At 37.3% G+C, this 16,825-nt stretch overlaps 1 protein-coding gene across 1 annotated transcript; it reads right to left on the bottom strand.

Annotated features, from left to right (window-relative positions):
* Positions 1–5,665: 5,665 nt before the first annotated feature.
* On the bottom strand, positions 5,666–15,527 carry LOC118424227 (carbohydrate sulfotransferase 14-like). The gene is made up of 5 exons (XM_035832771.1): positions 15,216–15,527; positions 14,514–14,590; positions 12,635–12,897; positions 10,745–10,853; positions 5,666–5,992 (listed from the first exon to the last, which is right to left on the bottom strand). Exons 1-5 carry the CDS (start codon positions 15,382–15,384, stop codon positions 5,756–5,758), a joined length of 855 nt encoding a protein of 284 aa, XP_035688664.1. The 5' UTR covers positions 15,385–15,527; the 3' UTR covers positions 5,666–5,755.
* Positions 15,528–16,825: the final 1,298 nt, after the last annotated feature.

Genomic DNA, 16,825 nt, shown 5'->3' with positions numbered 1-16,825 from the left:
TCCTTGGGCGTTTGGGTGGGAAAATGTGTTCCTTTCCAGTTACGCCGACCTTCCGAAAGAAAGTGTACAGATCTTCCGCCAGATGCTCGGTGTGTGCCACAAAGTCATACTGAATCTAAAAGAAATAAACTTAAGTTATTTTTTTTAAACAATACAATTGATACATGAGCCCCATTAACTCCAAAATCAATCGTGGGGTTAAAATCAGTTAACCATCATAAATGTTCTTAAATGCATTGTCTTTTGAGTGCAGAAGGATACGTAGACAAAACTGTAATGTAATTCTTAAAGTTTCAGGCAATGTTGAAGGCTCAATCTACAAAGTTCATATTTATCTTAAATATTTCAAATGTAGATTAAATATGGTCAGATGTAAAGTAATGTTCTACGACATTTTTCTTAACCCTGAAGCACACGGCCTTTTTTTGCGACTAAATGACCGAGTGGGGTCCAAACGGACCCCAAAATGTTTTGTTCATAACATCTCAGTCCCAATTCCTATCGGTGATCATTTTGCATACATTGCTTCGTCGATGTAAGAGGAATATTTTAATATGTTAAGGTGTTGCTAATTCCACCTCATTATCATAATTTATACAAAAGATCAGAAGGACCATGTTTTGCTCTAAACCTCATCCGACCGTTACTCATGAACGGCTAGTGCTAAAGCTACGAAACTTGGTAATATATCACAAAATATTGTTAGCAAAATATTTTTGTCAATAAAGTAAATTTATCATTATTTAGGTTTGCCATGGCAACGGAATTCTGACAGGCATATTTTTGCAAAAATTTGTCAATTTCGATTCAAACAAGGTTTTTTTTAGTAAACCATGCTTGTTTTCTAACAACAATAAAATTCTATGAAGTTTAATGCTATTTTCATGATTCAGAATTTATAATTTATGCTAATTTCATGACGTCATTAGTCAAAATCCAACATGGCCGCCCTTATAAACTAAATGACGTCATAATGTCGTCATATTATATGATGATGACACAGAAGTTTTTATGGGAATTTAGTTTTACATGTTTACTATTCTCTGAAAGTTTGGTGGTGATAGGATAAGTAGTTAGAGAGTTAGACTCAAAAGTTTGTTTCAAAACCTGCACTTTTTGGCTGTGGTCTGTTTGGACCCCAGACGGACTGATCACGGACTTTCTTTATAGCTTCCACAGCATTGTACCAATCTTCATAAAAACTTAGGAGAAGGTATAGAACATATTGGCTGACAAAGTCACGGAATGACTTTTTCGTCAGATCAAAAATGTTCAAATGGTACATAAAAATTTACGCCTGGGGTCCAAATGGACCCCACTCGGGTGTTTGATGGTTAAATTACATAAATTTCCGATTTCAGATATATTACTGCACCAAGTTGAAAATCAGCTGTCCTAAAGCTAAACTAAGAAATCTCATATTTACTACCACTCTTTGACAATGTTGTGTCATTATTTAACGTTTGCAGCGTTTAGGGTTAGTCTACAAAAATCCCGCTTTAAGAGCGCAGATTTCGCATCAGCACCTACAATTAGATCCTTGGCAGACTGGAGCCAAGAGCACAATAGTTATCTTCTTTGCAAACTCTCATATCTAATCACTCGAAAATATGATATAACCATGAAATATATGAAACATAATATTAGTATATTCTATAGGGTATAAACAAGCTGATGTTATATTCCCTTCAAAACTACAAGAAACCTTGTACAGAAAACTACTCTACTGTACTCAGAGGAAACTGTCGACTGCCCCACCCCCACCCCACTAGGAAGCCAGGTTGATAAGGAACACAGAGGCAGTGACGAGTTGACTGTGCCCATCTTGGATCACAATCTTTATACATCATGATAATGTGGTGCATTGATGTCGCAGCATCTCTCCCTGAATATTATTATGCAATGATATAGGGTTGTTTAAGCTAACAGTGTTAAGAAAAAGTATGAAAAGCTCCTTTTTGTTTTGTTTAAATCTTAAGTAGTAAATCTTTTAAAAATGACATTTTTCGCTCCTATGTCATGTCATGTCATTACATTTTAATTACCTGCAAATTAGTGTAGAGGAGCCTTTGACATATACCAGTTCCTTTTTGACAGCCTTCACAAATTTTGTATGATTAACTTTAACATGCTGGATTTTGAGATTTTTTACCTGAGAAGTACATTTTTTTGCTCCTGTGACCCGATGTTAAAACCATATCATAGGATGCTTTGTACAGAGATGCCTTGAATATATTTCTACGGGGCTTTGTATACACGATTGGCAAACGCTACTTTAAAAAGGGTTTTTGGTAGTTTATCTCTTTTTTATCCAATGAAATACAATATAAACGATAAGAAATGCCGTAGCTGAGCACAACAAGTTCACATATTTAGACGGATTCTTGAAGGTTAAATAGAGAAAATCATCCTTTACTATGGGTGACGTATATACTTTTATAGGACATTTAATGTCTTGTACAAAAACTAAAAAAAGGGTTGTCGTAGAGCTTTGATGAGACTGCTAAATTTCTACAGGGCTTGGTCTTGGCGCCTTTCCTTTTCATTATACTAATCGATTACCTTGTAAGGAGGGCTACTGTAGGCAGCCTCTCGGGTATTTTTACTGACCCAAAGGCATCTATACGATGTCCAGCAAAACAGTCAAACTTTGAGGCAATGCCGTGCTCTGTTACAGTCAAAAAAGCAACAAAACACCGGTCAGAAACTGCGAAAGCTGCTGCAAAGCTTGATTTTGTAATAAGCGTGCGTAAAACAGAGTATATGTGCTACAATCCAGACCCGCGTCAGCAACTTTAAGTCTTTGGAGAAACCAATACAAAGGTTTACATATTATAGCACCATGATGGTTTTATGTACTACCAATCTGACGAAACACATAGTTTAAGCTTGGACCGTATTCTTAAAGCTAGAACACCTCTAAAGGAGTGAATAAATACCAATAGGAACCAAGGTAAAACTCGTTGTGTCTTCATGTGTAGCTGTGCTTGTCTATATGAGCAAGCCACGGCTGATTAACTATAACATCACCCCTTAATATGGATCCGTCATCTTACTGCTTACTGGCCGAATCCAGACACTACCATTAACCGTCCATCATGCTACAGTAAATGGACAACTTCAACCAATGGTCAGAACATAACGACAAGCTTTTAACGCGGACAAATGCAAGGTTATAATCTGCTGTGTCATAATGCACCGCGGGATCTCACCATTAATGGTAAAGAACTTAAGACTTTGTCAGTTGCGCGTCTCCTGCAAGTACTTCTACAGGCTGACTTGAAATGGGAAGCTAACGTGTAACACATGCTTTCTGCTAAGGAGATTGTATAGCTCTCATCTGTCATCCGAGGACTTACATCAGGTGTAAACGTCGTTCGTCAGGCCAGTGGTGAAATATTGTGTTCTTGTATGGGATCCTGGACTGACACGTATGCAGGTTGCAAGGTTAGAGCTGGTTCAGAAGAGGGCGCTGTGCACAATTTTGAAGGGACAGTACGCTAGCTACGAGTAAGCTCTGCAGCTAACCGGTCTAAAGTTACTGAAGGACAGACGAGAATGGAGTTTGATGACAAAGTCAGTCCTAAACTCATTACATCGACAACAGGGTAACTCCATGGCAGAAACACAACGAACTCTACGAAACTCAAAACTGTGAAGTGCAGAACGAACAGATACAAAAATGCCATACTTAGTCCGCCTCCTATTCAACAGATAATAAAAGTGTGAATAGTCGATTTTAATAATGTTCTATTAATGCACGAAGGTATTTTCATATCATTGTTAAACCATTGATTATGCAAAAGTTCCCAATTGACTTAATAAAGCATAGGAGGTTAAAGATATAAGATTTTAGATCCCTTGTTTCTAGAGTGAACCAACACAGGGGTGCGCAAGTTAAAGGAAAGTCTTCAGTCAAATAAAGCTTTCATTGAGACGGATTTCAATGAGAACTTCAACTGCCTAACAATGTAAGAGATACAAAATGCATACTGAAATGCTGAGATACTAACCCTTCATTATGCATTGGCATATTATAAAAACTAGACGTGAAATGATCCACTGCACTCAAGTTTTGTTTTTGTATTAGACAAACTTGCCCTCACTAGCAACACGGTCTTTGCCATCGTGAAGAAGGTCATCCCAGAAGTGAAAAAGCTGGTTCTTGACCTGTCCCATGCTCAATACTGGACTGACATTCCAACTTCACAGTACCGTAATAAGGGCATTAAAGAGTATGACATATCAGGTGAAAGAAGAGGCGTGGCGAGCATTCAGAAGGCTGCTGACTTCTTTTCCTGGGCCCTGTTATCATATCACAGAAGCTCGATAGCACTGTCTAGTACAGTTTCGTTTGTAAATGTAAAGCGTCGTCATCAACACTTAATTGCCAGTCCAACGATGGTCAGTCGCTTAGTCCATGCAGGCACATTGACAGTCCACGCAGTGACGTCGTTGTCCAACGGATAGTTGGAGGTTCTTCGCAGGAACGTTTTTTTTGTTACTGTGACAAGTGCCTTACAAGAAAATAAGGATACCAGACACAGTGTGGTTGGCAGATCCACGGCCTCATAAAGGCTATCAGGAGAAACGCAACCCCTCGTCCGAGTTCTAAAAAGATTTGAGGGGGTTATGCCTCTATGTTACTCTTTTTTCTTTATTCAGGTTTTTACTTTTATTACGAGGGGCGTTCAATAAGTAATAATTCTGACCTACTTCCAGTTACTTGATCTAGATGAAATTTTGCATGTGTAATGATTCATATTTCCATAGTTTTTGTTGCAAAAAAGAGCTCTGAACTAATTGTGGTTTCTGATTAACTGGTGTTTGAACTGAGTTAGGTGTGAAATGGACCAGGTGTGAAATGGAGCCAGTTGAGTGTCGCGTAGTGATCCGGTTTTTGTATTTGAAAGGACGCACACCAAAGGAGACATTTGATGAAATAAAAGAAACTAATGGTGATGATGCCCCACCATATGACCTTGTAAAACGTTGGCATCCTGAATTCAAATGTGGCCGGAGGTTTGTGGAAACAGCTCCCAGACCCGGTCGTTCCTCTTCTGTTGGAGGACCTACCTGGGGTGTCCTACAAAAACGGTGTCCAGAGCTGCATCAAACGATGGGAGAAATGCATAACTCTGGGTAGTTCCTATGAAGAGAAAGACTAATAACTGTGCCAAGTTTCATTAATCTCCTGCTATGGGAAATGAGTTATTACTTATTGAACGCCCCTCGTATGATAATTGTTTTAGGATCCAGCATATGCAATGGTATGTTAAGTATTAAGGTATATCAGTGGCGTCAATTTCTCCTTTCTGCCTATTGCAGACATTTCCTTGAATCTATTTTGTTGTATGATTTACCTAAAGAAAATAATGTTGATTTTCTCTAGAAAATAGGAACTTAAAAGTATTATTAGTAAATGATGATAAAATACATTACTTAATACAAAAAGAAACAGTTAAATTAATTTATACAAACAGCCATAGTTGCAATAAGCGTTTGCTATTACTTTACAATACTAGTAGTGCGGTACGGAACACAATAAAGTAACAATACCATTTTTTTCTTGAATTATTTTTTTGAGACGTAATTAGCCTCGTAATGAATGAAGGGTCGCCCCACTTAAAGCGCACTTTAAAGAATCAGCCTGGAAAATCAATTAAAGGCAGCAGAAGAAAAACGGGCATAATACTTACTTCGCATGTCCTACCAACTATTATACGCACGGCTCAAGATAAGTGATTAGTGACTGTCAGACCGTACTATCAACTAAGATGAAATCTCTGTCTGTATACATCTGAATCAAGGGAATAGATTTGCTATCCATACTTACTTGACAAGGTGAGCATAACTCGTTAATCGGTCTCCAATGTTGATTCGAGAACTCTGTTCTATTTTCAGCTAAAGCTTTTATGAAGGCTCTAAACGGAACCAGTCGATGCGTTTTGTTACCGTTTCCTTTTATTTCAGTTGCCTCATGACATGTTTCCTGTAGGTAAATAAAAGTAGTGTAATCAATTCCAAAATATATTAAACTGGGACTTTTTTGTTTGATTTTTAAAGATCCTTAGCACACAAATCTTTCATTCAAACCGATTAGATGCCCCCACCATTTTCCTGCTCCAAACACTTATTTCAGTGACAAATGTATGAATGTCTATACGATGTATGTTCACAAGATAACTAGGGAACGCCTGGATGGACGGTTTTGACAATTGGCATATGTGTATGCCTTTGGTAGACAATGGAATTTTGTCTTTGTAAGATATTGAAAGAAAACGGCCCGAATGCCTACGAACAAATGGCAGAGTTTCTTCGTCGGCATCAGGGTCATACCTCTTCGTAATGTAGAGCTCGCTGACAACTCGGCCGAGCTAAGTTTTTTATTTGTAACCTGTTTTTTCTAGAGATCGGAGAGTTTACAACGCATTCAGTGATTTTTGTTGTGGAGTAACACTTCAGTGAACCAGGACGATGCATACCAACACAATTTCACTAAGTGTAGCGAAATGCTAATTGATATATTTCTAAGAAGATTGTGGCTTTATCAATCACGAGCAGAGTGTAAGATGACTGTGGGTCGCAAGTTATGCGGGCGTATGTAACGTATTGTGTTAAATCTGTAAACGTCATTCGGTATTGTCAGAGGCTATTATGTTTTTCTGTAAAGATAGACATACACGTGAACATATAGATAAGTAAATAGATTGAAATACAGGTCTGTAACAAAACAAAAGTACATGTATATATGAAAATCAATACTTAACCCTATTCAGACGGGGGGTGCTTTTGAGGCCTGCGCCAACTTTCATATGTCTTTTTACGTTTATTAACTATATTACTGCTATTTGCTTAAGTAAATAAAATCTTATGTTATCTAGAATATCTTTAATCATTACTTATGCATAGATTATGCCAATGTGATGACGTCACGTGGCCGATATCTACGATGGTGGACCGTATAACCAGATCAAGAATAGCTAGCTTATTATATTATCCCAAATAAGTACCTTATAATCCCCCCAAAACGGCAAAATTAACACGCTTTTTGATAGAAAAATACAACCTGGATGGCATAAGATGTCCCTCAAGTTGCAAATCCATACGATGTAGATTTTGTTATGTTTACGCCCAAACCATCATTGGAGACTGCCTTAGCAACGGTTTTATGCAAGTGACATCTTTATTAAAAAACAATAAAAACCTAGAACAAAACTGTCATTTATACGCAAAACATACATGTTTATATGATAACTGATCAAAATCCTCATTCTACATTCCACGTAAGTTGTGTCAGGCTAGCAACACAATCCTTCTTTGTCAGCTGCCTGTAGCAACAGTTTTATGCAAAAAAGACATTTTTCAACATAAATAAGGAAATTCTAAAAATCGACATTATGATATAGTTATAATTACAGAAAACAATATGTCCATTTAAGCACAGATTGAAATCTGACAGAAGATTACAGTCAGGTTTTGCTGGTATATATACAGTTATGTATGTCATAAACCCTTCCGCGATGACTGCCTTAGCAATGGTTTTACACGAAGTGACATTTCTTTACTAAAATCATCAAAGTATTTATCATACTACATATACATTTTGTCTACTTTTGTCTACTTTTGAAACTGCATTCTATGTAGGTTTTGTCAGGTTTACACCCCCAAACCCTTGCATGTCAAATGCTTTAGCAAAGATTGTAATGCAAAATGTCACATATTGTTATTACATGTTACATACACGTTTGTCTAAGTGAAAACAAATCAGACTTCAGTAGAAAACTACATTCTAGGTAGATTTTGTCAAGTTTACACGCCTGACAATCCTTGTCAGCTGCCTTAGTAACGGTTTTATGCAAAAAATGACATTTTTGACCAAAAATAACAAAAAATATCAAAAATGAACAAAACATATTTTAGTAACTACTTCATACATGTCTATTGAAGCATTAACAGATCCAAAACCAACAAAAAAAGGAGATTTCAGGCAGCAAACTTGACGCGCCATGTCTTGGAAATGCCCAGAAAAGCCTCCTTAGCAACGGCCATGGCAACGATAATAATTCTTTAAACATTCATATTTCTTCATAGAAGTTACTTATACTCATAATTCAAAGACATATATACTAGGAATGATACAATGCATCCCCTAATATATTAAAAACGGCCTTACAGGTGACACAAATTAATGTATGTCAAAGTAAAGTTAATTATGCATCATTTATCAAAATGCATTTTAATGACCCGTGACGACTGAACGATGTGTCATAGCCAAAAATATCAACATTTTTGTGATCCTCGTGTCAAGTTGTGTCAGTGTACCAATTTTCAAGAAAAAATATTAATGTTTAGATTTTGGCCACTCCCCCTTGAAAATATACCTGTGGCCCATGAATAATTATCTTTAATTAGCGCTAGCAGGAGCGTGATACCACAATTTGACCGAAAAAATCATAAGGTGTGATGCAGATGGACCCCCTCTACCAAAAGATCAGGTCAAACCTTTTCTGTAAGATGGGTTGAACGAAATCACATTTCTAGGCCTCTTTTAGGAATTGGCTCCTGTACTTATAATGCAACCGTTCTTCACACTTTTACACGAGTGGTAGGTCACCAACAGAAATTCAAGATTGCTGTTGAATCATGTTCGTCTTGTGCCGTGAGCATGTGTAATTATGATCTACAAATCTGGCAATGAATGTGACAGTGTGTTCGTCCCAAGACGAGCTGCCTGTCCGGAAAAAGATACTGAAAACTTTGGCTTTGTTGTCTTCGAATGCATTGTTATCGATGCTTTGTAAATGATGTATTGGACACCTAGATGTCTGAAGTGTGCATACCTCAGAAATAACTATTGTTGCATGTGTAGCTCTCTTTAAATTCCATTATTTTTGATCTGCCGGTATAAGTCTTACTGCCGGTAGTATGCCAATGTATGTTACATCATTTGATATCTGACTAGGCCTGTCTTATTCTTTGAGGAAAGTGAACAGTAGCATTTTTTTATAGTAGGAAAATCATTCGATATAAAAATGATATCTGTACTTTACTACTTCAACTATAATAGAAAACAATAATGAAGACAGATAAATTGCTGCCAGCAATTGCCCTGATACGGTAACCGTAATATTTTCATGCTTCCACAAAACATGATCCACCTTTCCTTTTTGCCACAAGGGATCTGTCCACTGTAGGGGAAATACAATGCTTAATCAGTAAACAGTTCTTTGTTAGGTCAAAAGTTTGTTAATTTGGTCCATATATGGAAAAAAAAATTATGTTCCAACAAATATTCAAGAATATCATTTTGTATCTAAGTGCATATTTGTGACTGGTTTAGTCTTTTTACTGCATATTTCCAAGCCAAAGCAAGCCGATATGTTAGGTCTAAAAGACGCGAGCGAGATGTGCCTCCATGTACACACGTGTTTTCAATCCAGCAGGGATGGCAGGATGGGGACCTCCTGGGAATTTGATTGACAGGGATATAATGAGTTTTCCATCTCATCTGAGTTCGGGAATGGTCGGAAACCAATAGTACTTTTTTTTGTAAGATTAATTCACGTGGATATTATGTACATATACTTCTGTAAGTTGTGTCCAAGTTTCGTTGTAATAGGATGAAAAATGCCGACGCTACAGGGTTGAAAAGATAGTAACCCCTGCGTGCTCTCAGACCCAATAATCTTTGCCCTGGCCGGAGTATCAGTTACACCCGGGTGTAAAAATTCCACAGATGCCTGCGGAATTCAGGGAATTCTTGTCAAACGGACGCACACTATAATGTTAGGCGGGGCCCCTGAGGCGCCCGCCAAGAAAAGAAGCGCACATGTAGAAAGAAAAAAAAATCAATACTTAAAAATGTAAAATATGATACATACATACATGCTAGAAAAATATATGCGACAATGCAAACTAAAAAAACAACTCCTTTTTATGTAGACAAACAACTATTAAAGCTACCGCAGGTGCAAATAATATAGATACTGAGTGTTGAGCACAATGAGATACTAACCATAGACTATTTGTGTGTTTCGCCCTATTGTCTTACAGCGCCAAACGTCTTGACTTTTCCTTACATTCAGTTGGCAATAATGTTTAAATAATTTGAAAAAAAATTCGGACCGACATGACAAACCGGTTGTTGACAGGCAATTTTGACGAAAATCGCTGTAATGGGTTTTCACAACTTTTTTATGTTTTCTACGTTACTGTTATTTTCTTACATATGTGACATTACATTAAAAGCATTCAAATGGACGTGATGCCATTGTTTTTTAACTGGCAACAGAAGTCATAGCAGACGTATCTGTTTATTTACACTTGCTGTTACATTTTACATTAACCGAGAACAAAAAAGTTTTTGTGAATTTTTTTCATGGTTCCAGCGAACATCGCTTTAATGAAGCCATAATGACGTTATATTGCTTTAAAATGACGTAGATTACGTACATTGTTAGATATGACGCTGACACTATTCTCTTTAAATATGTTGGTCATACAGAAAGTATAGATTACAAGAGCGACCCCCAGTCTCAACGTAAACAGAAAAAGCCGTGTCTGAATCGGGTTAAATATTTTAGGTCGTAGCAGCTATATTAACTAAAACTAGCAATTTTCATTAACTCTATTGTATATACCATATAGTGTACTTTACTTCATTTTATGTGTAAATTTATTATTATTGACAAAATACTTGACCATGATAAGTAAAAAGGAACTTAAGGTAAATTAACCTTACATTTTTTGTAGAATTCTCCGGGCAAATGACTCTCAACATTCCTTGATATCGCTCATTCCATCCGAATTGGGGATATGTAAGAAAAAAGCCACTCCACACAGAGGCAAGTCTAGAGATGCAAAATAAGATTATCATTTGTTATAAATATAGAATACAACACGGTATATTCCGTATCATCCGAGGTACCAGCCCGACCGCGTGAAGGATCATCCGAAGGCCGGAGGGTGATCTGACCCTCGGGAGGACTAGGCCGAGGCTGATGCGGAATACACCGTGATGTATTTTATTTATGTCATACACACCTGAGAAAACCTATATTTCGATGCAAAATGCACCAGAAGTTGAGAAAATGTTGTAGCAACAGCAATTCTAATGTCCGGATTGGTATCAGGACAGTTCGGCACATGGACACTTCGGCCCGGACACTTCGGCCCCAAGTCCAGGACACTTCGGCCCCAAGTCCAGGACACTTAGGCCCCAAGTCCAGGACACTTAGGCCCCAAGTCCAGGACACTTCGGCCCTGCTAGTTCCTGTGTGCGTGGGCGTGCTATGCTATGTACAAATTAATCTCGTAGCTCGCAGTTGTAAGGACATTGATTTCGATATTCACGACGAACAGCTAATGCCAGTCGGGTGTTTTGAGCAGTAGATTCATTTTTAAGCTGTACATGTAAGTTACTTATGTTGTACATTAAAAAAATATCTGTAACAGGTCGCGTTGTGGAGTACTTTATAGGACTGTTTAAGACGGCTAACTATACATCGCAGTAGGTAAGACTTCAAGTAAGCTAGGGTCATGCAGAAAACCGAAGCAAAAAGGGATCTTCATGCCCCGAAAACGCAAAAAAATCGTTATCACTAATGACGATTTCCTCGAGTAGACAGGAGGACGCTATATGATATACTGTACAAGTAAAATCATACGTCCTACAATTATACGTTATTTAGTCAACTCAGGCTACGTATTAGATAACTATCGTGGAGTGGACTCGGGGCCGAAGTGTCCTCGGCTTGGGGCCGAAGTGTCCTCGGCTTGGGGCCGAAATGTCCTGATTGCCAGGGGGCCGAAGTGTCCATGTGCCGAAGTGTCCGACATTCGTCCGGATTCGGTATTCGAATCTTCAACCGTGCCGTAATCGGCCCGTTCGAAATCGTTTAAATTCTCGAAGGAAGCCTGTGTGATACAACTTTAGAACCTGTGTGATACGGAAAGTTATCACACGGTCCGGAACACCCGTATCGGACGTTTTCGCGTCACAGATATGACATCGATATATTTAAAAGAAAAATAATATTTGTAGGAAATTACAGTATTATTGAGATCGTATATCTGCTCAACAAAACGTGACTGTGCTCTGACCATGATTAACAATGCCTTCAAAAGACTATACATAGGCCAAATTTATGATTAAACACATGGCAATTAGGTTCGCTCTGTAAAAGTGCTGCTTTCTCAATGTTTATAATGGACAACCACTGACCTAACTTTTTGCCATTTGAAATTACGAGGGGGGGGGGGGGCGCATATGACACCAGGGGCCCAGGATTTGGCAAATTCTGGATAGGATTTTTTTATTTTTAAAACTAATCAAAATACAACTGTAGTAAATATATGATAATTTACAGATCAGCAACATTTGCCTATTATTAACCTCAATGGTGTTAATAGATTGGCAATATTGGAAACACAAATGTTAAGGCTATAAAGCAGAAATATAAATGAATAATTGATATATGAAGCATAGAATGCTTAACATATTAAGAAAAAAAGATTAAGAAGTAGCTGAGATTGGATAGTGGAAGGATTCTAAGCTTACTTATTTATAAAGAAGTCATGTACATCTTTTTAAAAGGATACATTTAGCTGCTACTTTTTTTTATAATATTACCTTTCAAGTGGATTTCGTGCTACAAGAAATTTCTTGTAAGTAGCTAGGCGATGTGTAATTCCATCCTGAGAAAAGTCGGAAAGAACAGGTAAGGGCTTCTTTTCAGCCAGCTTCCTCACATCACGTCGGCTCATATTGGTTTCTAGCTCCAAGTTATAAAGGAGCTGCAGAGTTGTCCAGCTGCCTGTTTTACCTGCTCGGCAATATAGTACCTTGTATCTGTCAATGACGACGAGGTTCCTTAAAACGTGGGCAAAGTCAGTCTGGAAGTAAAAGAAAATGTGTAGTAATAATAACAAGACAACAATTCACATACAATATCTAGTTAACCGGCAATATCTAGTTATCCGAAGATCAATGGTAGACAGACAAGGTTGCTAAGACGACCAGTCTGCCTGGCCTGCACGTGACTTTTTAAGGTGAAGAAGGGGTGTGCAGTCCCTTCTCCACCATCTCGTCTACTGGCACACTAAGTCCTACAGGGACATAACTGTTTGCCACATAAGACGGCCCAAGCAGATGCAGGTTTATTATTTGGAGTTTCCATCTCTTAGGAGGACTTCCGACCAAGGATGCAAGGGGTTCCTCCTACCCCTGACTCGTGTGTCATGGCGGGTGCGTCATGCCCGAACATGCCCCTATGGCCTGTCACCACAAGAAAGGCCTGTCACTGCCACTAGCCGCAGCTATGTACTCATTGTACCCCCAAACCAAATAGAAATGGACTAAAAATGATTAAGTAATTGTGTTTTGTAAGACAATAAAATATTTTGGCGGTATTTGATTAAAAATAACATGTAGTTATCGTTGGAAATGACATTGTCCGCCATCTTTGACCTCATCAAATTAGCATGCATTATGAATATCTAATTAGAAATGTAACTTAAGATTACGCAGGATGTTAATGATTTAAATAAACAAGTTTGATCTAGCAATAACACTATGAAATCCCATCATTCAAACTGAAATTAGTGAATTTGGGGAAAATATGCCTGTCAGAAACCCGTTGCCATGGCAAAACGAAAAATTACAAACAATTTTTTTCGCAGAATTGTTTCCAACAATATTCTAGGAAAAGTCACTAAGTTTCGTAGTCCTAGCACACGTCGCTCGCCAGTTATATGGCGTCAAAGTTAGCGCAGGCACTTTTAGCCCCACCCCCCACCCCCCGTCTAGATAGGGTTAACTGGCAACTTGGTTAAAAGGTATGTAAGAACAAGCCGGCATTTCCACGAAAAAAGTTCTGTAATGCTACTTATCAACGCTTATAAATCTATGTCAAATAAAAAAAAAAACTATATGCATACTACAAATGAATGTTTATGACTGAGAAAGTTTCTAAGCGTCAAAACTGTCAATGTTAAATCATAATAAATAATGTGATATCTATTAAAAACACCATTGCTCAAAAAGGGAAACAAGGAAACTAAATTATTTAATTTAGTATGTGTATATTCAGTTAATTTTGTCAGGCAAAGACTACTTTTCGTCACATCATTACAACTTCATTCAATTTGCAAGATGCTTTTGTTTAATATATTATATGGTATTTTACAAAGTAAAGTGGCAAATGTTTGCCGTTAAAAACTTTATATCCATTTTTTTTGCTTCGCATTAACCAAAAAAATTACTTGGATTGTACTGTATGTGGTTAAATAAGGTATGGTCTTATTTCACTGATCAGATTGGGCACGGAAACCATACGTTTAGATTTGATAAAAATCGGTACGTACATTTTAGACATCACCTTTTATTACAACTCATGTGCTATTTAGCTGATTCAATAAAGAATGGCATATAACTTAAAACACCATGCAGGAAAGCGTTAAAGAAACAGCGATACATTGCATTATATATTTTTAAATAATTCTTTACTTACTTTACTGGCTTGCGTTGCATTCCTGCATTGTTGTTTGAGCAAGTGAGTCCCAGATCCTCGCTTTTTTGTTTTGTAACCTGGAACCATGTGTAGATAAACAGTTTTCATTCGTTTGATGTTGATAAAAGAGACAAAAGAAGAAAGATGATTTTATTACCTGTTTCGACTGAACTAAAATATTAGGTCAAAGCAAATAAATTTTACATATGACATCCTACGCAGACTACAAAAATAGTGAGATAAGGTACAAAAAAACAAGACGGGTAAACAAAACAGATTGATTTAGCAATAAACAACATAAACATTGTAACAAGAATTTTGAAGCAACAAAACATGGTTGCACAGCTTCAAGTCATTTATTCTTTATTCAAGAAATGGACTGGTAAAGTAAAAGTGACACAGGTGTGTTAGATTGGTACATGTATAACTTACCAAGTTAGCAACTATGCTTTCGCCTTTACAACCGTCCAAGTTCTACAACTTCTGCCACGTTTAAATCGCTAAAGTCACTTCTACAAGTAACATAATTAGGCTAAAACACAACATCTTTTCTTATTTTAGTAATTTCTTGTCATGCTGTCAAAAGAAGAAAGAAAATCTTGTGGTTATTTTTTTTTACTTCTAAGTCATGCGAGAAATAATAAGCGCGCTGATGTCATCCATAAAATTTAGTTGCTGTGGCCTTATAATAAAGATTGTTACCAAAATTAATTTGGGAAGCATTTTCACCGGTCTTGTATTGTCGTGGATTTGAAATATTAGGTAGGTCTCCAGTCACCCAGTAGGTTAACACTATAAGAGTAGTCATGCATAAGAGAAAGATACAGGTAGTCTTCTTATGCTGTTGCTGTGACTTCCAACAGTTAAACATGTTGAGGTGTGAATTCCTTCCGTTGCCTCGTTCGTCTGGAATTATAGCCGAAAAGGTATTCAATCTTATACACACATACAGAACACAACATCTATTTTCTATTTCGACAAATTTTCTTGGTTATGTATAATGATAGTCTTATGTTTTGCTTTCGAACCTACCTTACCTTTTAAATACACCAGTACCTTTATAAAACAATGAAAATTATTTCAGTAGATATAAGCATCCCACCGTCTTTGATTCTGCCGTTGATTGTATGAAAAACGAGCGGAGTCAAATCTTATATTTAGCAACTTTGACTTAGAGCTGATACCACAGCTACAATATGCAAATAAGGTTCAACCGCAGTCTGGAGCCCAACGGGCATGTATAAATATATATATACACACATCGTTTTCTTTGTACCATTCCAGACTCTTATTACCTTTCAAGCCACCGCACCTTTTTTTGCGACATAGATTATCGTATGGGGTCAAAACTGACCCCATAACGTTTTGTACAAATACAGTTTCATCAATCTACGTGAGGAAGTTTGACATGATTGGGTGAGAAAAATACAAGTGCATTACCATTATTATGCAAAAGATCATGAGGAACACATTTGCACTAATGCTATTCAGACCGGGTAGGGGTTTTTATATGCCTCCACCAACTTAATTGTCGCATAGCCCCTAAATGGCTTACGCAAGGGCCACCTAACTTGTTATCTTTTCCGAAATTTTCTAATTTTGGCATAAACATTTAAGTTTTAAGGTTTTCTTTGCAAACCAAATTTGTTCATGGCATCTAATCGAATTCAACGTAAATTTTATGATTCAATATTCATAATTTATGCTTATTTGATGAAATCATCTGTCAAAATCTAAGATGGCGGCCAATATTAGCTAGATAACGTCATGACGTCGCCATATAACATGATAATGACACAAAATTTGTTACCATAATTTTTTTTACATGCACATCATTCTCTGAACATTTTATTATCATACGTTAAGCTTTTTATGTGTGGGTCGCAAAAAAGTGTTCAAAACAATCCTGGGGTCCATTTTGACCCCACAGGACCATGCATACACTTAAACAACTTAATCAACAATGAGCCAATCTCGGTAAAAACGTATGAGAAGTCATAAGACATATACACAAAAAAAATCATGGGAGGAAATTTGTTTTCGACCAGAAATGCGATAATGGCACATACCAATATACGCCGGGGGTCAGTTTTGACCCCATGCGGTGGTTTGTGGGTTAAGTTTTAAACGTTGTAATCGGTTGAAATGTTTGCAGTAGCACATCCTGCAAGACGTCTCTAGATTTTACCAACTGAATTCTTGGGGCACAGTACACTACTAGTACTAGTACACATGGCTGTTCTGTAGCAGTTACTTAGTTCAAATTGCTATTCCTAGATTATTTGAATCATACCCATTGCATATGATATCCT

Source organism: Branchiostoma floridae, chromosome 1, assembly GCF_000003815.2.
Source record: "Branchiostoma floridae strain S238N-H82 chromosome 1, Bfl_VNyyK, whole genome shotgun sequence".
Taxonomy (NCBI): Eukaryota; Metazoa; Chordata; class Leptocardii; order Amphioxiformes; family Branchiostomatidae; genus Branchiostoma; species Branchiostoma floridae.
Note: the sequence above shows the minus strand (reverse complement) of the source record. Positions and strands in the feature narration are given on the sequence as shown.

Excerpts from the sequence above, each read along its gene's own strand:
- LOC118424227 (XM_035832771.1), bottom strand. The coding sequence starts at position 15,384 with ATGTTTAACTGTTGGAAGTCACAGCAACAGCATAAGAAGACTACCTGT. Across the intron at positions 12,898-14,513 it reads ATGCAACGCAAGCCAGTAAA|ACTGACTTTGCCCACGTTTT; the intron begins GTAAGTAAAGAA and ends TTTTACTTCCAG. Across the intron at positions 5,993-10,744 it reads CGGAGAATTCTACAAAAAAT|GAAACATGTCATGAGGCAAC; the intron begins GTAAGGTTAATT and ends ATTTACCTACAG.